The following is a 23,787-nucleotide window of genomic DNA, read 5'->3' as shown; positions in this document are numbered from 1 at the left end:
TGCCTGGCCGTTTGCAATCTGACTCCATTTTGCAGTTGGAAGCCCAAGGCCTGCCACAGATGAGCAGGGAAGAAGAAGAGGAGGAGGAGGAAGGTGGTGGTGGTTTTTATATGCAGACTTTCTCTACCCCTTAAGGAAGAATCAAACCGACTTACAATCACCTTCCCTTCCCCTCCCCCCAACAGACACCCTGGGAGGTAGGTGGGGCTGAGAGTGTGTGACTAGCCCAAGGTCACCCAGCTGGCTTCATGTGCAGGAGTGGGGAATCAAACCCAGTTCTCCAGATCAGAGTCCACTGCTCCACCAAGGATGTGGCAGAACGATACTCGTGCAGAATAACTGGGCTAACTGAGCCCTTAGGGTGCTGTCTGTAAACTGGAAATGGCTGCAGCATTTTTCTCACGGATCTGACCACACTGTGGTTTTGGCTTCTTCAGAGACAGCTTTAAGGGCCTTTCAAGCCAAACCGTTCAAAGCCCTGCTCTGATTAAGGGGGGGGGGAATCTCTCTCTTTGGATCCCTCTTGCCACTGAATGCCAGGAGAACCACACAGAGCAACGCTGGAATATGAATTGCTCCATCTTTGATCCGACGTTTACTGGGAGCCGTGAAATTCCTCCCGAGCAAAAGGGACTCATGCTGTTAGTTGCTCCATGGTACGGCAGGGTCGCTGAATGGGACGCTTTCACGCGGAGAAACAAAAAACTGTTGCCTCAGCAACTGCACTCTGGAAAAAACCAGCACGGTGGAAATTTCCTCCCCAACTCTACCCAGAAGACAGTCGCTTAACTGCTCTAGAACAAGGGTGTCAAACTCTTGTTAGGAGGGCCGTATGTGACATCAATGTCACTTGGTCGGGCCGGGTCATGCCTCGCCAGCCCAGATCGAGAGTGGGGGGATGGGTGCCTCATCTGCTTCGCGGGCCGGATAAGAGCTCTCAAGGGGCCGGAAGCGGCCCGTAGGCCTTATGTTTGACACCCCTGCTCTAGAAGAACAAGAAGAGTTGGTTTTTATATGCCGACTTTCTCTAACGCCCTGACCTAGATGGCCCAGGCTAGCCTGATCTTGTCAGATCTCAGAAGCTAAGCAGGGTCAGTCCTGGTTAGTACTTGGATGGGAGACCACCAAGGAAGTCCAGGGTTGCTAACCAGAGGCATGCAATGGCAAACCACCTCCGTGCGCTTCTTGCCTTGAAAACCGTAAGTTGGCTGTGACTTGACGGCACTTTCCACCACTGTTGCTCTGATAGTGATGGAAAGCTCTGAAATGTAACTGAGCATGGAGGAAGTTACCTTCTGAGCATCTTGCTGGTCTATGAAGAAGAAGAAGAGTTGGTTTTTATATGCCGACTTTCTCTACCTTTTATGGAGAATCAAACTCCTTTATAATCTCCTTTCTCTCCCTACAACAGACACCTTGTGATGTAGGTGGGGCTGAGAGATTTCAGAGAGAACTGTGACTAGCCCAAGATCACCCAGCTGGCTTCATGTGGAGGAGTGGGGAATCAAACTCAGTTCCCCAGATTACAGTCCGCCGCTCTTAACCACTACACCACACTGGCATTCATTGTCTGACACAGACAAGCCATCTCTCTTTGGGATACCAGGCACTCTCGGGGGTGACACGTTGGGGAATCCTTGCTACAGATTATGGTGTTTGGCCTGATAATAGGCACTTTAACTCTTTTAAAGGAAGTGTCCTGACTTCCCCATTGAGGATATTAATCTGGGAGTTCGGAGAGTGTTTGGGGGGTGTTCTGAGACAGGCGTTACACAGATCGTTGCCCTCCTTCCGACAACTGCCTTCCTTTTCATTTTACTCCTTCAGGCTCAGTTCTTCATGCCTTCCTCTTCCTCCTCTGGCCCTCCATTCCCAAAGCACTCCGGAGGGAACAGAAAAGCTCGGCCCGCTCTAGGAAACTAAACAGATTTTGCAAATTAAGCACGCCCGCACCAAAATAATTTATTGACATTGTTTATTCAGATCAGACTTCGGGAAGCTTTCCACCACCCCATGGAGGAAGCAGGAGGGAACGATAGCCACAACCCAGCTAAGGCAGTGTTCCTGGAAAACTGAGTGCCTGGGTGCAGAGTGATGGATTCCAGGTATGAGAGCTATTTGTCGGAGAAGTTTCTGGGGAGAATGTTGATGTGTGGGAAAGGTTGGGAGACTCCTAGGAGGAAACGAGCAGAAATGTGTGTAGGACTCAGTGCGGGATGAACCTGCTCGGGGATGCCAATAACACTGTTTACTTGTTTTAGTGATGTTTTAATTGTTTACGTGATATTGGCTTTAATGGTTAAGATGAGATTTTATTATGTTTAAATTTGGTGGCCCTTATGAGGGCAGGAAGGCAGGATACAATGTTGCAAAATAAAATGAATTACCCAGAATGAGATGGTGGACTTGGCATGTAGATTTTTAAAAAAAATTCATTTATTGTATGTGTTAAGTGCCGTCAAGTTGCTTCCGACTCATGGCGACCCTATGAATCAATGTCCTCCAAAACCTACCATTGTTAACAGCCTTGCTCAGGTCTTGCAAACTGAGGCCCGTGGATTAGTCAGTCCATCTCATGTTGGGTCTTCCTCTTTTCCTGCTGCCTTCAACTTTTCCTAGCATGGTTGTCTTTTCCAGTGACTCTTGCCTTCTCATAATGTGACCAAAATACGATAGCCTCAGTTTAGTAATTTTAGCTTCTAGGGTCAATTCAGGCTTGATTTGATCTAGAACCCACTGATTTGTGTTTTTTTTTTGGCTGTCCATGGTATCTGTAACATTCTCCTCCAACACCCCATTTCAAAGGAATCTACTTCCTTCCTGTCAGCTTTCTTCATTTATATCCCACATTTATACCCTAGTTGTAAGCGTCCTGTTAAGTTAGCAGCCTCTGAAGAGATTACATTCATTTCCTTCTATTCTGGCTCGTGACATGCAGGGAGCTGTTTGTGTGTGCATATGTGTGTGTAGATAGATAGTGATGGGTAGCCGTGTTAGTCTGTCTGTCTAGCAGTAGAAAAGAGCGAGAATCCAGTAGCACCTTAAAGACTAATAAAATTTCTCATAGGGTATGAGCTTTTGTGAGTCACAACTCACTTCTTCAGTTATCTGAAGAAGAGACAGCGTGGTGTAGTGGTTAAGAGCGGTGGTTTGGAGTGGTGGACTCTGATCTGGGAAACCGGGTTTGATTCCCCACTCCTCCACATAAATGGCAGAGGCTAATCTGGTGAACTGGATTAGTTTCCCCACTCCTCCACATGAAGCCAGCTGGATGACCTGGGGCTAGTCTCAGCTCTCTCAGAGCTCTCTCAGCCCCACCTACCTCAGAGGGTGTCTGTTGTGGGGAGGGGAAGGGAAGGTAATTGTAAGCCGGTTTGATTCTTCCTTAAGTAGTAGAGAAAGTCGGCATATAAAAACCAACTCTTCTTCTTCTAGAGACCAATGAGATAATCAAGATGTTCTTGTTGATCTCTAAGGTGTGCTGCTGGACTCGAATCTAGCTGTTCTACTGCAGACCAACACAGCGACTCTATGAAACTACCTTGCTTGGGGATGTCACAGTGTGAACAGACATGAAGCCCTGTCACAGATGCCATTCCCAGTCCTCTGGTGTGGTGGCATATGGCTACTAGGGCCAGGCAGAGAAGTGAGGACAGGTGATTCACAGTGAAGCTGTGAATCAGTCCGAGATGCTGGTTTTGTGGTGAGCGATAAAAATCAAGCTCCGGGGTTGTTTCTAATAGTCTTGTGTTCTGTTTCCCAATGATTGGGAGAAGAATGCGTACTTCCAAGGTGGGAGGCCTTAAATTCAAGCACTGGTATTTTTCAGTTTTTAACAGTTTCGTATAGCAGCAGGGTAGAGCCTGGAATTCTGCTACCCACTGAGTACTGGGCTAGGTGGACTTTATGATCTGTTTTAAGATCACTCCTTGCATCTGACTGCTGCGGCACTAATGTTACCAGCCACCAAACCCATCCTGAATTTTCCTATCTTAGCTGAGCAGAGTGTTTCCCTTTTATTCCTTTACGGTGCTGCTAACAATCCCTTTCCATAGGGTTCTATTTCTCGGTACTTGGGAGAGCGCAAGTGCCTGCCGTCTTAGCAATGTGCGAAGGGGAAGGCTATACATGTTTTTGATAAATAATTGGATGAGCCTAGAAAAACTGGGCCTAGAAACATAAGCAGAAGTATCAGCTTTGTGTGGTAGGTTGGGTTTATGCTTCCCCTTGCACTTTTTTGGGTTTGTTTGTTTTCCCGGGAATAAAGGGGGCTAAACTAAGGACGGAGTAGGCTGTCTTAACCCAGATTCCTTGTCTTCCTACAGTGCAGCAGTGTTCTCCAACCTGGGGAGTCCATTCTGGGAGGCATCCCGTTTCCAGAGCCATTACCACCCCTCCCAGGCACAGCCGTTGAGCCAGAGAGACCGATCCACGGTGAGGATGGCGAGGGGAAATGGGAGCTGGCAAAACAGATTGCTCCGGAGAGCAAATCAGCAGGAGCATCGGGAGCCAATCTGGTCTTGTTGGATCTCCTGATTCCGTGATGATCCAGCTGACTGGAGGCTAGGTTGAGAGCCAGCGTGGTATAAGTGGTTAAAAACAGCAGACTCTAATCTGGTGAACCAGGTTTGATTCCCCAATCCTCCACATGCAGCCTGCTGGGTGGCCTTGGACTAGTCACAGTTCTCTGTGAACTCTCTCAGCCCCACCTACCTCACAAGGTGTCTGTTGTGGGGAGGGAAGGGAAGGAGATATTAAGCTGGTTTGAGTCTCCTTTCGGTATAGAAAAGCAGAGTATAAAAACCAACTCTACTACTTTTTCTAGGTGAAGCTAGCTGCCGTGCCTGAAGTATTACAAATGCTGAGCAGCCAACTTGTTTATTACTTATTTATTTAAAACATTTATTAGCCCCCTTTCTTCTGTACAGTGCTCCAGGCAGCTTACAATAAGAATAAAATGCAGGATATAAAAATACAGAAAGCCAACATTTTAAAATTATGGTTTAGGGCTGCTTTAATCCAATGCAGTCCTAAATAAAGCTTTTATTTGCCTCCTAAAGAGTTAAAGTTGTGTGCCTGTGGACTCCGCTTCCATGGGCCTGCCATCCCGCTCACTTTTGGAGCTGGACTGAGCTGGGCAAGAAAGAGAAGAGGCACTCATGGAGCAGTAGGGATAGTTGTATCCTGGTTGGCTTTGCAGGGTGCCTGAGAGTCTGCTCCAGCACTTTGGGTCAGGGAGTGTTCATTTCCCCCCTTTCTCTTAGGCTCTGAGCCCACCTCGTCTGCAACTGAGAAATCGCCCCGACTCCTCCAAGGAGGAATTAACTTCGAGCCCCCCGCTTCCCAGTTTCCTGCCTGACTCCAGCTGTCAGGGGCCCAAACCTCCCGACTCGGACTCCGTGAGCCCCTACAACGAGTCTTGGCCTTCGACCGAGCGCAGCTCGTCTTCCCTGACCCCAGAGGGAGCAAAGGCACTTCCCCCGGAACAAACGTCGGGAACCAAGGCACTGGCCTCTCCAAAGCTCCAGGGCTCTGTTGCTTCTTTTTCAGATACCGAATCAGTTATTGCCAGGTGAGATCATTAGAGCAGAGGCTGTGTTTGAATGGGAAGGGAGGCAAGGGACAGGAGCCCTGGTTCCTGAGAGCTTGCAGGCCAACTCATTCAGTGGCCTTGATCAGTGATCAGGCCTTGATCACCACGCGTCAGATGTCTGGTCTGTTTCCACTTAGCCAGCGTGATGTAGTGGTTAAGAGTAGCAGACTCTAATCTGGTGAACAGGGCTGGTTTCCCCACTCCTATACATGAAACCTGCTGGGTGACCTTGGCCTAGTCACAGTTCTCTCTGAACACTCTCAGCCCCACCTGCCTGACACGGTGTCTGTTGTGGGGAGAGGAAGGGAAGGGGATTGGAAGCTGGTTTGATTCTCATTAAAAGGTAGAGAAAGTCGGCATATAAAAGCCAACTCTTCCTCTTCTTCCTCTTCTTCCTCTTCTTCCTCTTCTTCTCTTCTTTGTTCATCTGTTTTCTCTCTTTTCTCTCTTCTTCTCTCTTCCTCTCCTTGTCTTCTTTCTTCTCCTTCTCTTTCTCCTTCATCTTCATCATCATTGCTTTGCATTGAAGCAGCTCAGGATGAGCCCTTCATCCAGGACAAGAGCATTGTCCATGCATGGGAAGTGACATGGCCTTTTCTTTGGCAGGTATATCGAGCGGTTCCGTTACGGGCAGCCCGCTAACCGCAGGGAGCGCTGGGTGCCCGGCAGTCATTCTGCTCCGTTTTGGTGGCTTGGCCGTACCTCTCCTTCTGAAGGTGACATCTCCAAGACGGAGACATCATCATCTTCAAGCGCCAGCAGGAAGCATGCAGACACAGCTAGTGCCTTCATCGGGACAGGTTGAGTCAAGCGGGCCTCAGGGAGGGTCTTGGTTACTTACATAGACCTGCTGTAGTCACAGCGATGGCTGCTGTAAGAGGGAAGAGTTGGATAGGGGTTTGCAGACTTGGGTAAGGTTAGCAAAAGTAGAGCTTGTCTTCCACCTTCCTGCTGATTCAGGAAGTGAAATTTAGCACTGGTGGAGAATGTACAGGATCCCACCCATGAACGCCTCCCACTATGCTCTTACAGTTGCTCAGCTGTTATCTGTCTAATTCTCACATGTCCCCCCTGCTTGTGGATACTTAGATCTGCAGATAGGAGGCACACTTCCCCCAAACAGGTTTTTCTGCAGACTCGGGGGACCCCCTGGGTCTGCAGAAAAATCCATAAAGTGTTGTTTTTTTTAAATGAGGGGTTAAATCCCCCCCCCCAACAAGGCTAGCAGCAGTGCTGGCACAGCCCGGGAGCCGTGCTGGGGCCGGCAGCGGTGGCTCCCTCTGAGAGTGAGAAAAGTGGCTCCCAGCATGGTCCTCAGCATGCCTTCTGCCAAGAGAGAAGGAGGGAAAGGCAGGACCAGCACGGCTTCCCCTTCTGTGCTGTTGCTGCCAGCCTGTGTGTGAGAGAGAGAATAGTAAAATTGTGGAACCTCATGCCTTCCCCGGGTTTTCTAGCATATTTATTCTTTGGATTCAAAATGCAGTAGTTTCATGTACTGGTTTGATAACGGAGGGGTGCATTTGACTTCGGTGGAGTTGTTCAGAGTGTTCAGTCGGAGATCAGAGCGCTCAGCCGCAAACTGACATTAGATCAGAAAATACCTTCAGAATATTCCAAAGAATGTCAATGATCCAAGTGATCACCGTGCTTCAAAAACAGAAGGAGTGATCTGAATTGTATCTAGAGCGATTGAGACGTAGTGCTGCGTTGAATGATACACTGGATTTAAAAAAACCCATAACCCAACTCTTTACCAGCCCGGAGAAAAGTTGTTCCTTCTTTGAGTATGACTTTTAAAATACCACTCTACATTCTGCTAATGTGACAAGCTGCAGATAAGAATATCGGAAATAGATGCTGTTCCCGTCATCAATTGATTTCCCAGCCAGGAAAACTAGAACTTAATGCCGTGTGGCATACAGAGGACTTTGTTGTATGTCATGGTTTTTGTGGGGTCACAGGGAAAGTGTAGGATGTGATAGCAGGTATAGAATTTCTCTTCCTGGGAATGTTGGCTGCCATTTAAATGAAAAAAAGAGCAAGTTTCTAGTAGTCTGCTTGCCAAAATACGCTTGCAAAAAGTTGAAAAAGTTGAACCGTGTCTTGGAAGTCAGCGGGGTTGGGTGAATAAGATTTCCTGTTACTAGGGACAGGGTTTCAGTGCCCTGACCTCTCTCCTGATTAAGAAAATCAGAACAAGTTCTTTAAAAATAAGAGACAGCTGCTTTGTTTTTATGAAGGCTGCTTTTATTAGTAGCATTGATGGCAGAGGTTTGGATGGTAATCTAGTCAGCAGTTCCGAAGATCACTGCTACTAGTGTTACTACACTGAGGGCGCTCATGAGTCTGCTGAAAACAGTAGTAACTACATCCCCACCATAAAGTCACAAGCAAACAAATCGCCCAAGAAAACAAGCCAAACTTCAGAAAAGCGAAACGCAAAGCCTTCCAACCACCAAGGTATGCAGGAGGCCTCGAGCATCACTCCTTGTACCTATCCTGGTAACCCAGCACAAAGTGTTTAAACTTAAAAAGAGCACTATAAAAAATGCCAGCATAGGGGGTTACTGCATTATGTATTCCCAGTGATGTATTAAGAGTTTGAAACTGTTATAAAAAGCATCACTTTAAAAGGATTTTTGGATACTACGGCTAATAAATGGTTGGAAGACGTCTTCACAGCTAAAGGGGCCAAACAAAGTGCAAACAGTATTTTTTATAACGTTTTCAAACTCTTAATACATCGCTGGGAATTCAAAGTGCGGTAACCCCCAAAGTGCGAACAGTATTTTTTATAACAGTTTCAAACTCTTAATACTTCGGTGGGAATACATAATGCGGTAACCCCCATAGTTACTGACCGAAGAAGGCAAAACTAACTGGTGACAATTCTGCTATTGTTCTCGCCGGGCTTTCCAAATCTATGCTGTCTTCAACCAGGTGCAAAGGCAAGTTTTGTTAGTTAATTATGAGAGTCTCTTCTCCCCCTGAGACCCAGCATGGTGCAGTGGTTAAGAGTGGCGGACTCTAATCTGGAGAACCGGGTTCGATTCCCCACTCCTCCATGTGAAGCCTGCTGGGTGACCTTGGGCCATTCACAGTTCTCTCCAGACTCTCTCAGCCCACGCAGAGGCAAGCGATGGCAAACCACCCCCTGGCTGTCGCTTGCCTTAGAACCCTACAGGGTCGCCTTAAGTCAGCTGTGACTTGACGGCACTTTCCACACCTCCTCTTCCTAGGAAGCTGAATAGTCACTGCTGGGGAGGGGGGCGGAGACAAGGGAAGCCAGCTGACCACTGGGAACAGCATGAGCCGTCTGTGCAGAGCGTTAGCAATAACTGGTCATGCACACGCACGCCATTGTGGCAGAAAGGGATGACCTTGGCTGTGCTTCTGGGCTGGATGGGACGGAGGCTGCCTGTGCGCATGTGCCAAAGTGAGCCAGCGTGGTGTAGTGGTTAAGAGCGGTGGTTTGGAGCGGTGGAGTCTGATCTGGAGGAACCGGGTTTGATTCCCCACTCCTCCACATGAGCAGTGGAGGATAAGCTGGTGACCTGGATTTGTTTCCCCACTCCTCCACATGAAGCCAGCTGGGTGACCTTGGGCTAGTCACAGTCCTATTAAGAGCTCTCTCAGCCCCACCTACTTCACAGGGTGTCTGTTGTGGGGAGGGGAAGGGAAGGTGATTGTAAGCCAGTTTGAGTCTCCCTTAAGTGGTAGAGAAAGTCGGCATATAAAAAACAACTGTTCTTATTTTCTGTGTCTCTTGCTTTGCAGCTCAGCGGGCTTGTGCTTTAGATTATTTGCTTTCTTAAATCAGCACAAGGCTGGGAAGAGGGTTCGGACAGGCCCCTTTGTTAACTGCAGTGCGATCCTAGCCAGAATTACTCCGGCCTAAACCCATGGGCTCAGACCAGAGGAGCCCTGCATAGGATTGCAGTGTTATGGTCATATGTATGGCCTTGCCGCTCGACACTCAGACGCAGGGTTGTGCCGACCTGCTGGGAACTCGTGGCCCACATCTTAGGATGTCCGCGAGGCCGATTTGTTCTGGGGAGTGGAGCATTACAGACCCATGAATGTTGTAGGAGGGAGTAAAGACCTTCCCAGACTGTGAGAGCATCCTGGGTGAAGGCTAGTCCTTTTTCAAAGATGGCGGAATGGCTTCAGTCAGTCACGTTTAATGAAGATGTCTCCTTTCAGACTCTGGCCGGCGTGAAGGGGGGCCGTGTTCTTTCAGTCCCGAGATGGACCATTCTGCTTCAGTGAGTATGGCAGTGCTGTTTGGGGTTTGAGGGGGATCGGGCTGGGGAAGCTGCAGTCTGACCCCGTTGGGTTTCCATCCATTGTGGTTTCAGGTTCTGGACTGTAGTATCCCTCAGGGTTGAGAAATAGTGGACCTGGGCCCAGGCAGTCTGGATCCAAATCTCTGCTCAACCATAAAGCTCACTCGGTGATCTTGGGACAGTTCCAATGTCTGGGTCTAACCTCCCTCGCAGGGTTGTTGTGAGGATACAGAGGCATAACCCCATGTATGTTGCCTTATGTGCCTTTTGAGTAAGAACAAGATATATATATACCACAAAATTGGGAAGATTCCTTCTGCAAGCTCTCTGACCCGGTGGGTTGACTCAGTCCTGGGTGGCGAAAATGTGAGACTTGCTGTAACCTTTTCCACTTGGTAGGATACTTGGTATCTGTCCCCAGTAAGAGCCTTGCTGTGCCTTGACTTCTGATTTTGCAGACATGAAGAACCTGGTTTGGTCTTGGGTTGGGGGTCAGCAGTCCTGGCCTTTAGAGCCCCGTGAGCAGTTCCTGATTTCCCCAGTCATGAGAGCTCTCCACAAAATCATCCGGGAGGATCCAGTCAGCATTGTGTCGTGGTTAAGAGTGGTGGACTCTAATCTGGAGAACCAGGTGTGATTCCCCACTCCTCCACAGGAAGCCAGCTGAGTGACCTTGGGCCAGTCACAGTTATCTCTGAACTCTCTCAGCCCCACCTACCTCACAAGGTACCTGTTGTAGGGAGAGGAAGGGAAGGTGATTGTAAGCCACTTTGGACTCTTTAAAAGTAGAGAAAAGGGGTATAAAAACCAACTCTTCTTTTTCATTTGCTGCCCCCAATTCTCCTTCTTATTACATCCCTCATATAGAGATAGACAGACAGACAGATATAAAATATGTATTATTTTGCAGGGAGAATCGCAAGACTCTTCCACACTGGATCCCGACACAGTGAGCCTGCAAGAAAGAGCAGCCAGGCTCTTGCACAGAAGGTAACCTGCTGCCGTGCCTTGGCTTATCTTCTAGCCTGCCACAGTTTCCGTCGGGCTTTCCAGCCCTGGGCCTCGGCTCAGCCTTCTCGGCCCACTTCCTTCCCTCGTCGCCACTTTGCTGACACTGTGTCTTCCCGCATGCAGCATGTCCCCTTCGAGCGGCTGCGGGCACAGGAGCTCCAAGGGACTCGGCTCCACCCCCACATCTACCGTCTCAAACGCCGATGCAGATCTGATGGGGCGGGCCTGGAAGCAGCCGGCGGGGCATCAACTTAAAGGTAACACCTAGGATCCAGGGCCTGTCTTCTCTCGGGGGCACGTCTGCACTGTCCTGAGGACACAACTGTGGTAGCAACTGGAACGTAGCACGAAGTATAGCATTCTGAAAATGTCAGCTTTCTTTGGTTTTTTTTTTAAAGCAGGACTTAAATCCCTTAAGGCCGCAAAGCTAGACTTGGAAAATGTCTCAGCAGTGCCTGGCAAAATCTCTAAAATCTATGGGCGAGCAGAGCTGGAGTTCCAGGAAGTGTGGCAGCGGCAGGAGCTGAATAGATTGGAGAAATAATTTATGCAAGTCACAAGATTCAACTGGGAGGGGGTTGAATTTGGACTATCTTAATGCAAAATTGATTTACTGTTTTAAAGCATACGGGCGTGTGATGGCTTGCCCTGTGCTGCTGCCTGTATCTTCCATTCCAGGGATTTGTCCTTGCAGAGCAATGTGTTTTAGGGTTGGGTTCCTACGTTTCGTAGAATTCTGTGTCACTTTCTCCCAACTTTTTTCCGTTGAAATGAAAGCCTCTTGAGGCTGCAGATAGGAGGTGAGGCACCCTGTATCTTTCCCTGTGCAGGGAGAAGAGATTGCAGGATGTAGTGTGTAATATACTATAGAGTGGTTATATAGTACAGATATAGTGTCATTTTGGATGTGGGTCACAAGGTTAAATAAGAGCCCCGTGGCTCTGAGTGGTAAGCTGCAGTGCTGCAGTCCAAACTCTGCTCACTACCTAAGTTCGATCCCAATGGAAGTCGGTTTCAGGTAGCCGGCTCAAGGTTGATTCAGCCTCCCATCCTTCCGAGGTTGGTAAAATGAGTACCCGGCTTGCTGGGGGTAAAGGGAAGATGACTGGGGAAGGCACTGGCAAACAACCCCGTAAACATAGTGTGCCTAGTAAACGTCGGGATGTGACGTCCCCCCATGGGTTAGGAATGACCTGGTGCTTGCACAGGGGACTACCTTTACCTTTTACCACAAGGTTATCTGTGATCTGTTTGGAACTGTGTGGCTGTGTGTGCTGGCCGTCAGGTCACAGCTGATTTATGGCTCTACCCTGTAGGGCTTTCAAGGCAAGAGACGCTAGGAGGTGGTTTGCCATTGCCTGCCTCCATGTGGGCTGAGAGAGTTCTGAGAGAACCGTGACTGGCCCAAGGTCACCCAGCAGGCTTCATGTGGAGGGGTGGGGAATCGAACCCGGTTCTCCAGATCAGAGCTGCTGCTCTTAACCATTATGCCACGCTGGCTCTCCCGCTTGGAACTAATTTCCCTTAATTTTTTTTTGTTCTTGAGCATTAATGTCCCCTTTCCCTGCAGCCAACCTTGGTGCTGTCTCTTGCCCCATCGTCCAGATGTCGCCATCCTGTTCTTCTTTGAGGCCAGAGGACGACATCTTGTTCCAGTGGCGCCTGCGCCGGAAGATGGAGGACGCCAGCAAAGCCGTCGCAGTGCTGCCCTTTGTTGGCTGGAGGAGTCAATGCACCGAGCCTACCTATCCTGTCAGCATGGTAGGAGTTTGAGATGAACGAGTGAGCCAGAGCTCCAAGCTGGAATTCAGGAGCTCAGGGGAAACAGTATCGTGGCCTTCCATTTTGGGTGTAGCTCTGAGCAGCAGCAGTTCAGATGCTGATGTGCGGCGACAGCAGCGAAGCGGCCCACTTTGTGGTATTCTCTTTGCACGGCAAATGTCTGTTCCGCAGACCCCCCCCGGCCTGCACCACAGTCTGTCACTGCTGGCTTCCGAGTGCTGTTCCTGGGGATCTGCAGAAGGCGAGGTTGCAAAGACTGAGCAAGGAGCACGTTCCTGCAGCCATGGGTCACTTCTCAGTTTGGACAACGCAGTTGCGAGACAAAGGCCATTGAGGGGGAGCGGATCCATGCTTTTAGGGCAGGGAAACATAAGCAACTGGCAGGCTGCAGGACATAAGAGGGCCAAGGCCTTGCTAACTACGTGTGGAAAGGTGAGTCAGAAGAAACGCTGGAGAAGCCGCCATGCTTTTTGTAGCAGCCGAGGTGGCTATGTCTGATTCTCACTGCTTTTGCCTCCTGAAGGGTCAGATGACAGCTTTCCCCTGGTCTTGTCAATGTTCCCATTTACAAGTCTGTGCTCCCCCCCCCCCAGTTTCCCCAGGAGAGAAAACAAAACACCATTTCTAAAAGAGCGAGGAGAAGCACAGTGGGGAAAGCAGCTGCTAATTTATGTCTGCTGTAAATGTTCAGTTTTAAAAGCAGCCTGAATTACTAAGCCAAGGATCACTCTGGTTCATAACTGTCCATCTGTTAAGAAGAAGAAGAAGAGTTGTTTTTTATATGCCGACTTTCTCTACCACTTAAGGGAGACTCAAACCGGCTTACAATCACCTTCCCCTCCCCACAACAGACACCCTGTGAGGTAGGTGAGGCTGAGAGAGCTCTAGCAGAGCTGTAACTTGCCCAAGGTCACCCAGCTGGCTTCGTGTGGAGGAGTGGGGAAACAAATCCAGTTCACCAGATTAGCATCCGCCGCTCGTGTGGAGGAGTGGGGAATCAAACCCGGTTCTCCAGATCAGACTCCACCGCTCTTAACCACTACGCTACCATAATAACTGTGTATTATGTGCACATACCTCTATGTGAAGGTAGTGGTTCTGATGGGAGTGTGCAAATGTACATGAAAAAGAGTGGCAGTGATATTTCCTCCCTTCTCAGTGCCAGAAATACAACTGCTGTCTTGCATATCCTTCAGCTGTGCCCTCCAGTTCTCTTTAAAAATAATAATTCTTTAGTACATTTTAAGCTACCAAAGGTTAATTTATCATATATTCTTTTAAAATGCAGCAAAACAACTCTAGGAACAACTGAGTTCGGCACGGCACAGGCGCCAGCCAGCCAGTGCTGCGCACTTCCAGCTTCTGCGGTAAAATAGCCCTGATTTCCCTAAAGCTAAGTCCTGGAGAGGGAAATGCACTTCCATTGTTCAGCAGCAGGTGTTTGTGGACAATTGGCCTGTAAGTTGTCGTGGACGACTTGCTTCCCTTTTGCTGTGTTCCAAAGAGCAAGTTGTGAGTCTGATATCAGATGCCCCATGCTTAATATGATCTGTTGCAAATTCTTTTGGGCCTTTTTTCTCCTACCTTGCACTACACCAGGGGTATCAAACATAAGGCCCAGGGGCTGAATCCGGCCTCTTGAGAGCTCTTATCTGGCCCGCGAGCCAGCCATGGCAACCACCTCCCCCTACTCTCGATCTGGATTGGCAAGCTCACTGTGGGCTCGCCAGCCACCCCCCCCCCCCAGTCCCAATCTGGGCTGGGTACTCTTTCTATTCCTTGGCTCCATCATCAACCATAATGGAGACTGCAGCCAAGAAATCAAAAGGCGATTCAGACTTGGAAGGGCAGCCATGAAGGAGCTGGAAAAGATTCTGAAGTGTAAGGGTGTGTCACTGGCCACCAAGACTAAGTTAATTCATGCTATCATATCCCCTATTACTATGGGTGTGAAAGCTGGACAGTGAAGAAAGCTGATAGGAAGAAAGTAGATTCCTTTGAAATGTGGTGTTGGAGGAGAGTGTTACGGATACCGTGGACTGCCCAAAAAAACCATATCAGTGGGTTATAGACCAATTCGAGCCTGAACTGACCCTAGAAGCTAAAATGACTAAACTGAAGCTATCGTATTTTGGTCACATTATGAGAAGACAGGAGTCACTGGAAAAGACAGTCATGCTAGGAAAAGTTGAAGGCAGCAGGAAAAGAGGAAGACCCAACAAGAGAGGAATTGACTCAATAAAGGAAGCCACAGCCTTCAGTTTGCAAGATCTGAGCAAGGCTGTCAAAGATAGGATATTTTGGAGGACATTGATTCATAGGGTTGCCATGAGTCGGAAGCGACTTGACAGCACTCAACACACACAGTCTGCTATGGTCTCGCCAGGTGAAAGAGCCACCTCCCCCAGGACCGATCTGGGCTGGCGAGCCCGTTGCTGGCCCGCTGGCCGAGGCAACCACCACCCCCACTCCCAGTCAGGGCTGGCGAGGCATGGCCTGGCCAGACCAAGTGATGTTTATGTCATATCCGGCCCTCGTAACAAATGAGTTCGGCACCCCTGCGCTATACCCTCAGGACCAAGAGGGGCTGTTCTGTGTAGTAGGATCAGTAGGCAGGGATAGGCCTGCATGGTAGATATTCCTGCTGCATGCCAGGAGGTCTGAGCCTTTCCATATTTTGTTATTGTCCCCTGCAGATGGGCGGAGCAGCTCTGAAGTCACCGGAGCCCACCAGCTGGAGGAACCAAGGCAGAGAAGTATTGCTGACATCCGAGGCCCAGCCAGGATGGACTCTAGATGAGCGTCCCTGCTGCTGCGCAGACCGTGCGAGAACCGGACCAGCCTCCCAGCTGCCTGCGGAAGGCGCTTCGTTCGGTGATCGGAATGCGTCGCCTGGAAGTTCTGAGCCGAACAGAGAACGGGGAGCGAAGGAACCAATCCCAAGAGAGGACCCTGCCCCTGCGTGTCGGGATTTTCTTCCCCCGCCAAGGCCCGCAGGGGACCTGAGCCTGTCAGACCATTCCCGAAGGACAGCCCCGCCTATACAGAAGGTGCCCTCCGAACCAAGAGGAAAGCAGAAGCCATTTAGGGTTGAGTATGGCGGGCGAAAAGCAGCCAGAGACTCCGCAAAGCCGTCCGTCAGTCCCGGGAAACACGTTCAGCATGTCTTGGGAGAGGTATAGATGCAGGGTCTGGAAATCTCACGTGGCTTTCGTCGTACCCTTCAGGTGGGATCTAGAGTGCTTTAAATCTAGCAGCATTCTAGTCCTTACGGTTCAATATCACTTTGGTTTGCTAAAGGCTTAGAAACAGGGCTAAACTGGGGCTTCCTCTGATTCCCGAAAAGGCCACTTTACTCAGGAAAAGTGCCGCCTCAGTGCTCCAGATGCCCTTTCTGCCCTAAACATGTGGGTTCCTCTCCAGTTGTCCATATGTTCCGAACCTCCTTCCACTGTCCCTGTTGATAAAAACAAGTGAACGCTCCTTGACTTCAAACAGGGCAATAGGGAGGCGAAAGAGGCTCAGCCACCACTTCCCGTGGCTGTTTCCTGATTTCCCATTCCTCTGGAGTACTCAGGGGGTTCTGTGACAGGGGATTCGTCAGCAGGCAAGTTGACATGGAGAGGATTTCTTGGCAGTGGCAAACTGGAACCCTCCCAGCATGGCGTAGTGGTTAAGAATGGCGGACTCCAATCTGGAGAACCAGGTTTGATTCCCCACTCCTCCACATGAGCGGCGGAATATAATCTGGTGGACCAGGTTGGTTCCCCACTCCTCCACGTGAAGCCAGCTGGGTGGCCTTGGGCCAGTCACAGTTCTCTTCGAGCTCTCTCAGCCTCACCTACCTCCCAAGGTGTCTGTTGTGGGAAGAGGAAGGAAAGGAGATTGTAAGCTGGTTTGATTCTCCTTAAAAGGTAGAGAAAATAGGCATATAAAAACCAACTCCTCCTTCTACTATTACTAGAATCAAAGTATGCAAATTTAGAGTGTGTGTAAAGGCGGTCACACGCAAGGGCCAAATCTGGACCTTCTGTTGGGCTGAGAGATTCCATCTGCAGAAGGGAAGGTGTCTCATAGTGGAGAAGCCCTCCTAGAGCAGGGTAGCAGCAGCACGGGCTGTCCTGGAGCTCCAAGAAGGATGGCCCTAGGGACATTTCTGGGACTGCTTTCTATGTTGTATTGCAGAAAATAAATCTTCTCTTTCAGGTGGTCGCTGAAAGGCTCTTCTCCTCGCCTGAACCTCCAGCTCCCCAGAGGGCTAAATTGAAGAGAAGCTCAAAGAAGCAGAGCCTGAAAGAGTCTCCGCCGGACACCGTTGCCACCCCATCCTATCCTGAGCTCCTGGGCATGGCTGCTCAGCTCCTAGAGCAGGCTGAAGGTGGGCCAGATAGTTGCCTGAATTTCCTTTTTTTAATGCTGTCAAGTCACATTTGATTCATGGCAACCCCTGATGGGTTTTCAAGGCAAGAGACATTCAGAGGTGGTTTGCCATTGCCGCCTCCTGCATGACAATCGTGATATTCCTCGGAGGTCTCCCATCCAAATACTTGGCGGGGTTGACCCTGCTTAGTTTCCAAAATCTGATGAGATCGGGCTAGCCAGGGCTAACCAGGTCAGGGCCCTGAATTTCTTGGAAGTCCTTAAACGTGGGGATTGGCAGGATTTACCCCCTTTCTCTTGCCATCTCCGTCACCATCGTGCATTAGTTGGCGTGCTGTAAGATGTGGATGGGAAATGTCGGTCCAGACTCCTGAGGCTGCTGGGTGCCCATTCCGGCATGGGGGGATGCTTTAGAGGGTAGCCATGTTGGCCTCCCCACCTTTCCCTGCATTTTACCCGCATTTTCAGGGACCTGTTTTATCTCGCATTTGGAAACGTGGGCAAAACGTGGGGAAACGCAGGGGGAGAGTGAGGCGAACTCTGATGGTGGAAAAATGCATGCAGTGGAACAGCTAGATTCAAGTCCAGTGGCACCTTCAAAACCAACAAGATTTGGGGGGGTATAAGCTTTCAAGAGTCAAAGCTCCCTTCGTCAGATATGAGTTGGAATGGACATTTCTGAGTCCTTATATCCCAGTCAGACAGTGGGAGGGCACAAAAATACATAGTAATTAGTAATGATTGGAGCAGAGGGGAAATGCTTGGGGCAGAAGATTAATATCTGTAGTGTGATGTAGCTGCCGCTCTGCATGATGTTACGGATGTTAGCTGAAAAGAAAACGGGGCTATGCAGCCAGAGAGAAAATGAAGGGCAGGGTCTCAAGGCAGGGCCCGTCACCTGGGGATTTGCACAGGTCCCCAGAATGCATGCGAGCTCCGAGTTGCATCTCAGAGCATGCCCACTCTGCATCCTTCTACAGTGCAGAATGAGTCCCAAGCGTGGCCTTAGCACAACTTAGAACCTGCCAAAAGAAGAAGAGGAAGAGTTGGGTTTTATACCCTGCTTTTCTCTACCGTAATGAGTTGCAAAGCAGCTTACAATCGCCTTCCCTCCCTCTCCCCACAACGGTTACCTTGTGAGGTAGGTGGAGCTGAGAGAGTTTGGAGAGAACTGTGACTAGCCCAAGGTCACCCAGCAGGCTTTATGTGGAGGAGCGGGGAATCAAACCCGGTTCTCCAGATTAGAGTCCGCCGCTCATGGGGAGGAGTTGGGAAACCAACCCTATTCTCCAGATTAGAGTCTGCTGCTCATGAGGAAGAGGGGAATCAAAACTGGTTCTCCGGATTAGAGTCTGCCACTCTTAACCGCTACACGCGCTATCCTGTTCTGGCTGTGACAGGCCCAGTTTGTGATGCCCCCCCCCCGACCACTCCTTTTGCTTCAACCCAAATGGGAGAACCACCAGACGTGCAGTGCAGATGCATCCCCAAAAGAGAAACAAAACCATTCAGTCTTTTTGGTGGGGCAGGGGGGAGGGGGGCCAGGAGGAAGGCATAGGCAAAAGATGGAGGGAACCATGAGGGCGGATCAAGCCCAGACAAGCGTGGGAGGCGACACAGAGCGACTCTGATGGGAAGATTTGCTGCTCTGATAAGGGCGCCCTTCAGGCTTGGGGCTGCGTGGAAAGAAGAGTTGGTTTTAATATGCCGACTTTCTCTACTACTTAAGGAAGAATCAAACCGGCTTACAGTCACCTTCCCTTCCCCTCCCCACAACAGACACCCTCTGAGGTAGGTGGGGCTGAGAGAGCTCTGAGAGAGCTGTGACTAGCCCAAGGTCACCCAGCTGGCTTCATGTGGAGGAGTGGGGAATCAAACCTGGTTCTCCAGATTAAAGTCCATCGTTCCAAACCACCGCTCTTAACCACTACCACACTGGCTCTCAGGCAGCCCTTGAGCTGACCCAATTCTGTTTTGCAGAGTCGGATGGTGCAGATTTCGAGGAGGATCCGCTGCTGCAGGTGCTGAGGAGCCAAAGGGACCTATTGCGCAGACAGCTGAGGTCAGTGTTGTAGCAATGAGAGCATTGGTCTTAGAGCAGGGCCCCCCGGGTTCGAGTTTCTACTCAGCCTCGGAGCTTCCTGGGTCATCTGGGCCATTCGGGGTGTGTGTGTTGTGTGTGTGCATCTCTCACACTAACCTACCTCACAGTACAACTGGGAGAATTAAAAAGGTGGAGGGGAGAGATAAATACCACCCCGAGCTCCTTGGAGGAAGAGGGGATTAGACTGACGATCGGTACTTCCAGCCTTAGCAAAGATAACGGGATTCTTACTTGGGTTGGTGCTAATTGAAAGCTTTTATCCAGTGCTGGGGAGTGTTGCCTTGCGCAAAGTGGGCTGGGGATCGCATATCTGTGCCAACTCCAAGGGGCTGGGAAAGGCTGCATGTATAAGAACATAAGGAAACATAAGAAAGGCCCTGCTGGATCAGACCAAGGCCCATCAAGTCCAGCACTCTGTTCCCACAGTGGCCAACCAGGTGCCTCTAGGAAGCCGCCAAACAAGACAACTGCAGCAGCATTGTCCTGCCTGTGTTCCACAGCACCTAAGATAATAGGCATGCTGCTCTGATCCTGGAGAGAATAGGTATGTGCATCATGACCAGTAGCCATTGTTACTGGAATCCAGCTCGTCTGACTTTAGCATAGATTTATTTATTTATTTAGATTTTTGACCCAGCTAAAGCTGGGCTCGGGGGCTCACAGCATAAAAGTGAATACAGTAAATAAAATAGAATACAGTGAAATCATTATTAATAGCAAAACAGTTAAATGTTTCAACAGCCCCATGAACGTCAAGCTAAATCAGCATTAGGTAAAATGATTGTGGCGTTCGGTGAACAATTCAGCTTCTTGATGACTCATTCTCATTTTTTAAAAAAACACAAAAAGTTTCTGGTCTTTTTGACTGTAAAGATGTGCTTAAAAACATGTGGGAAGTGCATGGTAATCTCACAAGTCTAGCTGAATGACTTCATTTTTTTTCCTAGCCAGGGATATGCCACAACACCCTGCTCACCCTTTTGGCCCTCCTCCATCTAGGAGGAGCCGAATAAATTAAGTCAAACATGCCAGATATGTAAACTTTCCTGATTCATCATAGTTGTAGAATTTAGGTTACCTTGGTGCACTGCTAGGTTTTTTTTTTCTCTTCAGGGTACACAGCCCTGGTTATGGAATTTGGCGCTCTGATGGGGTACTATTGCTGTGTCAGTCGACGGTGACCCGCTGCTCTAAACTAAAGGCAACTCTGGCCTTTTATGCATGGCTGTTTCCCTCGCCGTCACCCCTCTGACGGCTTTGGGTCTTTGTTTTGATTATGCATGCCACTTCCAGCTGTCAGAGGTCGCCTCGCTCTCCCCCTGCGTTTCCCGTAGCTCAGTGTTAGAGCATCTGCTTGGCATGCAGAAGGCCCCAGGTTCAATCCACGGCATCTCCAGTTAAAGGGACCAGGCAGGCAGGTGATGTGAAAAACCTCTGCCTGAGACCCTGGAGAGCCGCAGCCGGTCTGAGTAGACGATACTGACTTTGATGGACCAAGGGTCTGGTTCAGTATAAGGCAGCTTCACGCGTTCATGTGTGCTCCCTGCCTTTTCAAATCTGAGATAAAACAGGTCCCTGAAACCGTGGGGAAAGGCAGGGGGAGAACAAGGCGACCTCTGACGGTCGGAAACAGCATGCATAATCCAAAGACCCAAAGTAATTGGAGGGGTGATGGCGAGGGAAACAGCCGTGCATAAAAGACCTCTGTGACCCAGCAGGGACAGTCTATCCCCTCGTGCGTTGCTCTGTGCATTAGCTCTGGCCTCATGCTCTGTGTGGCTCTGGTGCCCTCTGGCCCTCAAAGGTGGTATGCGTTTGTGCTCCATTTCCTTGCAGGGCAGTGGACACCCGGGTGGCTCAGCTAGAAGGCCACTGTTCCGAGCAGGATCCCTCCCATCCGTGACCAACTCCGATATGATCTTCCCGGTCTCCCCGATGTTTTGAGCATCCCTTTCTCCAGAGGAGGGTACGCAAGGCCCGGGGCAAAGGGCTGAGCGCCTCGACCACTGGCACGCCTCAGGTTTGGTTGCACACTACGCATCTAGCACGCTTGGTGTACATTCACAGACGCAAATGGCGAGTGCAGAGGAACCAGGCTCTGATACATAGTGATGTCCCTGGCACATAAATAGTGCCCTGTTTCCATGGTTTCCCTGTGTATTTTTTTTGTCAGAACTAAAATAAAAGTGTATTTTTGGATCGAAGGGGGATTGTGATGGTTGGTAGGAAGACAGCTGATCCGGCACTTAACAGTCCAGTGGAGCGGTGGCGTGTTGGATCCAACTTCTTTGAACTGCAGCCGGGAGTTTCTTCCCTGCTCGGGGCAGATCTGTGGTCCCTCTGATGCAGCATCCTGTTTCACAGAGGCCGGCTAGTTGCTGTAGAGCAGGCTCCGTTGTCCTTTTTGACATTGCGGGCACCTTTTGGAAATTTGAAGCAGGGTGGCAGGCCACTCTGGAAAATGGCTGCCCCAGGAGGCGGAAGGCACTGGCAAACCACCTCGTAAAAACAAAGTCTGCCTAGGAAACGTCAAGATGTGACGTCACCCCATGGGTCAGGAATGACCCGGTGCTTGCACAGGGGACCTTTAACTTTACCTAGGAGGCTGAGCCAAGTGCAAAACGGCTGCCACAGAGGTGGAGCCAAGCAGATGTACATGCACAAGAGGATGCGGGATGGGAGTAACACATACACACACAGAGAAGAAGCCCGAAGGAGGATAACATGCATGCCGGAGATGACCAGTGGGGAAAAGGGAGGATAAAACACACACACGGGGAAGATGGCCAAAGAAGGAAAGGGATGCTCTGGTCAAGTCAAGTTTATTAATACGGTCGACTGACCAATCACGTTCCAACACATCAACGTTTCCGGACACAATAGTTTTGCACCACAGAATCACAGACTGGCCATGCATGTAAAGGTGTAAGGTCAATAAAAGCAACCCCTGGTTAAAATTATCACATTAAAATTGATAAAATTGTAAAATATTCTAACAATCATTCTCTAATAAAGCTCTGTGTATTTTAATAGCAACAGCGCAGAACTTGGCAGTTTGGAGTGCCAGCAGAGGGTCTTCTCCTAATAGGAGCTTTGCCAAAAGCTCAACTGACTCATCAGGGAATTAACCAAGTAGGGGTGAAATAAGCTTTGATCTGACTTTGTGGTAGAATGGGCAACGTATCAGTGCAAGTTCGATGGTTTCAATGTCCCCTGTTCCAAACAGACATAACCTCTCTGATCTAGGGATCTTCTTATACTTCCCTTCTAAAACAGCCAATAGTAGGAGATGCTCTGGGGCTTCCTAGCCTCCACCATTTCATAGTTGATTTGTGGGCCCTGTTAACAGGATTGTGGATCCTTCTCCAGTGCGGCGGATCCAAGTGGAAAGCCCCTTGATTTGTATGGAGGCAGCCAGGCATTAGTTCTGCCTTCAAAATGGCCCCACCTACTTCCCAGACTCACATGGCAGGCACCTGGGGAGGTACCTGCAGGGGCCATGTTGGGAAACCTTGCCCTAGAGCGCCAACAAAGAGGGTGTAGAAGCCAAGCTTCTGGTCCCAGGAGCCAAGCCCCTGATGCTGCCTCCTGGGACTGGTATTCAGAGGTCTGCTGCCTCTGGAGATGGAGGCTCTCTTCATTCACCCTGGATTGTAGTCATTGATGGAATTCTCTTCCACGAATCTGTCCAATCCCTTTTAAAACCATCCACAAGATGATTGTGGGGAAGGAAATGAAGGCTGGAAGGTAATAGTCCCAAGAAAGCAGAGGCCACCTATTCCCCCCCCACCCGTTTCCTTTGCTTTCACTGCAAATCAGACCCAAGATTCCCCCTGACCCAGCATTCAGTTTCCAACAGTGGGCAGCCAGATGTCCCTGAATGCTTGCCATTAGGATATGATGTAAGTGATGATCTTTGCCTGTTTTGACCTCTGCTTCTGCTTTTTAGGGATTTATTATTTCTGTAAATGGGAGATTTAGTTTAGCCATCTCCATACATTTGTCTAAAACGTTCTTTTAAAAAAAATAAGTGTCTAAGCTGGGAACCATCTCTCTCTGTGGCTGCAAATTCTATAAACTGAAGCTGTATGAAGAACAACATCCTTTTGTCTGTCCTGAACAGACTGCTAGTCAGTTTCACCAAATGCCAGTCAGTTTCACCAATGGTTGATGCTGAGGTTCCTAGTATTATACAGAAAGGAGAAATTCCTTCTCTAGCAGAATTGGGTAGTTGTAAGTCAAGAGGGGGATCGAGAACCAGGTTATCGGTTTATAATTTGAGCCTCAAGCAAGAGCTGATTAAAGGAGCAACTTACGATGGTCGTCTGGCCTCACTCTGCTTTGACCGAAATGAACTGTTGCTTTAGAACACAGGGCCATGAAGCTGCCTTACACTGAATCAGGCCATTGTTCAATCAAAATCAGTATTGTCTACTCAGACTGGCAACATCAGGGTCTCAAGACTGGTGGAGGTCTTTCACATTGCCTTTTTGTCTGGAGATGTCGGGGAATGAACCTGGGACCTTCTGTATGCTAAGCAGATGCTGTACCACTGAGCCACAGCCCCTTCCCCAAAGGACCATCTCCCTCCCCAAGAAGTATCTGCTCTGATCTCTGGAAAACCGGGTGGT

General features: G+C 49.5%; 1 protein-coding gene across 1 annotated transcript; it reads left to right on the top strand.

Annotated features, from left to right (window-relative positions):
• The first annotated feature begins 2,094 nt into the window (after positions 1-2,094).
• Positions 2,095-21,059, top strand: PROSER3 (proline and serine rich 3). The gene is made up of 12 exons (XM_056846411.1): positions 2,095-2,116; positions 4,325-4,434; positions 5,265-5,572; positions 6,200-6,393; positions 9,797-9,858; positions 10,790-10,869; positions 11,014-11,147; positions 12,461-12,651; positions 15,369-15,848; positions 16,879-17,050; positions 19,033-19,114; positions 20,993-21,059. Exons 1-12 carry the CDS (start codon positions 2,095-2,097, stop codon positions 21,057-21,059), a joined length of 1,902 nt encoding a protein of 633 aa, XP_056702389.1.
• Positions 21,060-23,787: the final 2,728 nt, after the last annotated feature.

The sequence above is a fragment of the Euleptes europaea genome, chromosome 3 (assembly GCF_029931775.1).
Source record: "Euleptes europaea isolate rEulEur1 chromosome 3, rEulEur1.hap1, whole genome shotgun sequence".
Classification (NCBI taxonomy): domain Eukaryota; kingdom Metazoa; phylum Chordata; class Lepidosauria; order Squamata; family Sphaerodactylidae; genus Euleptes; species Euleptes europaea.
This window is presented reverse-complemented; position numbering and strand designations above follow the sequence as displayed.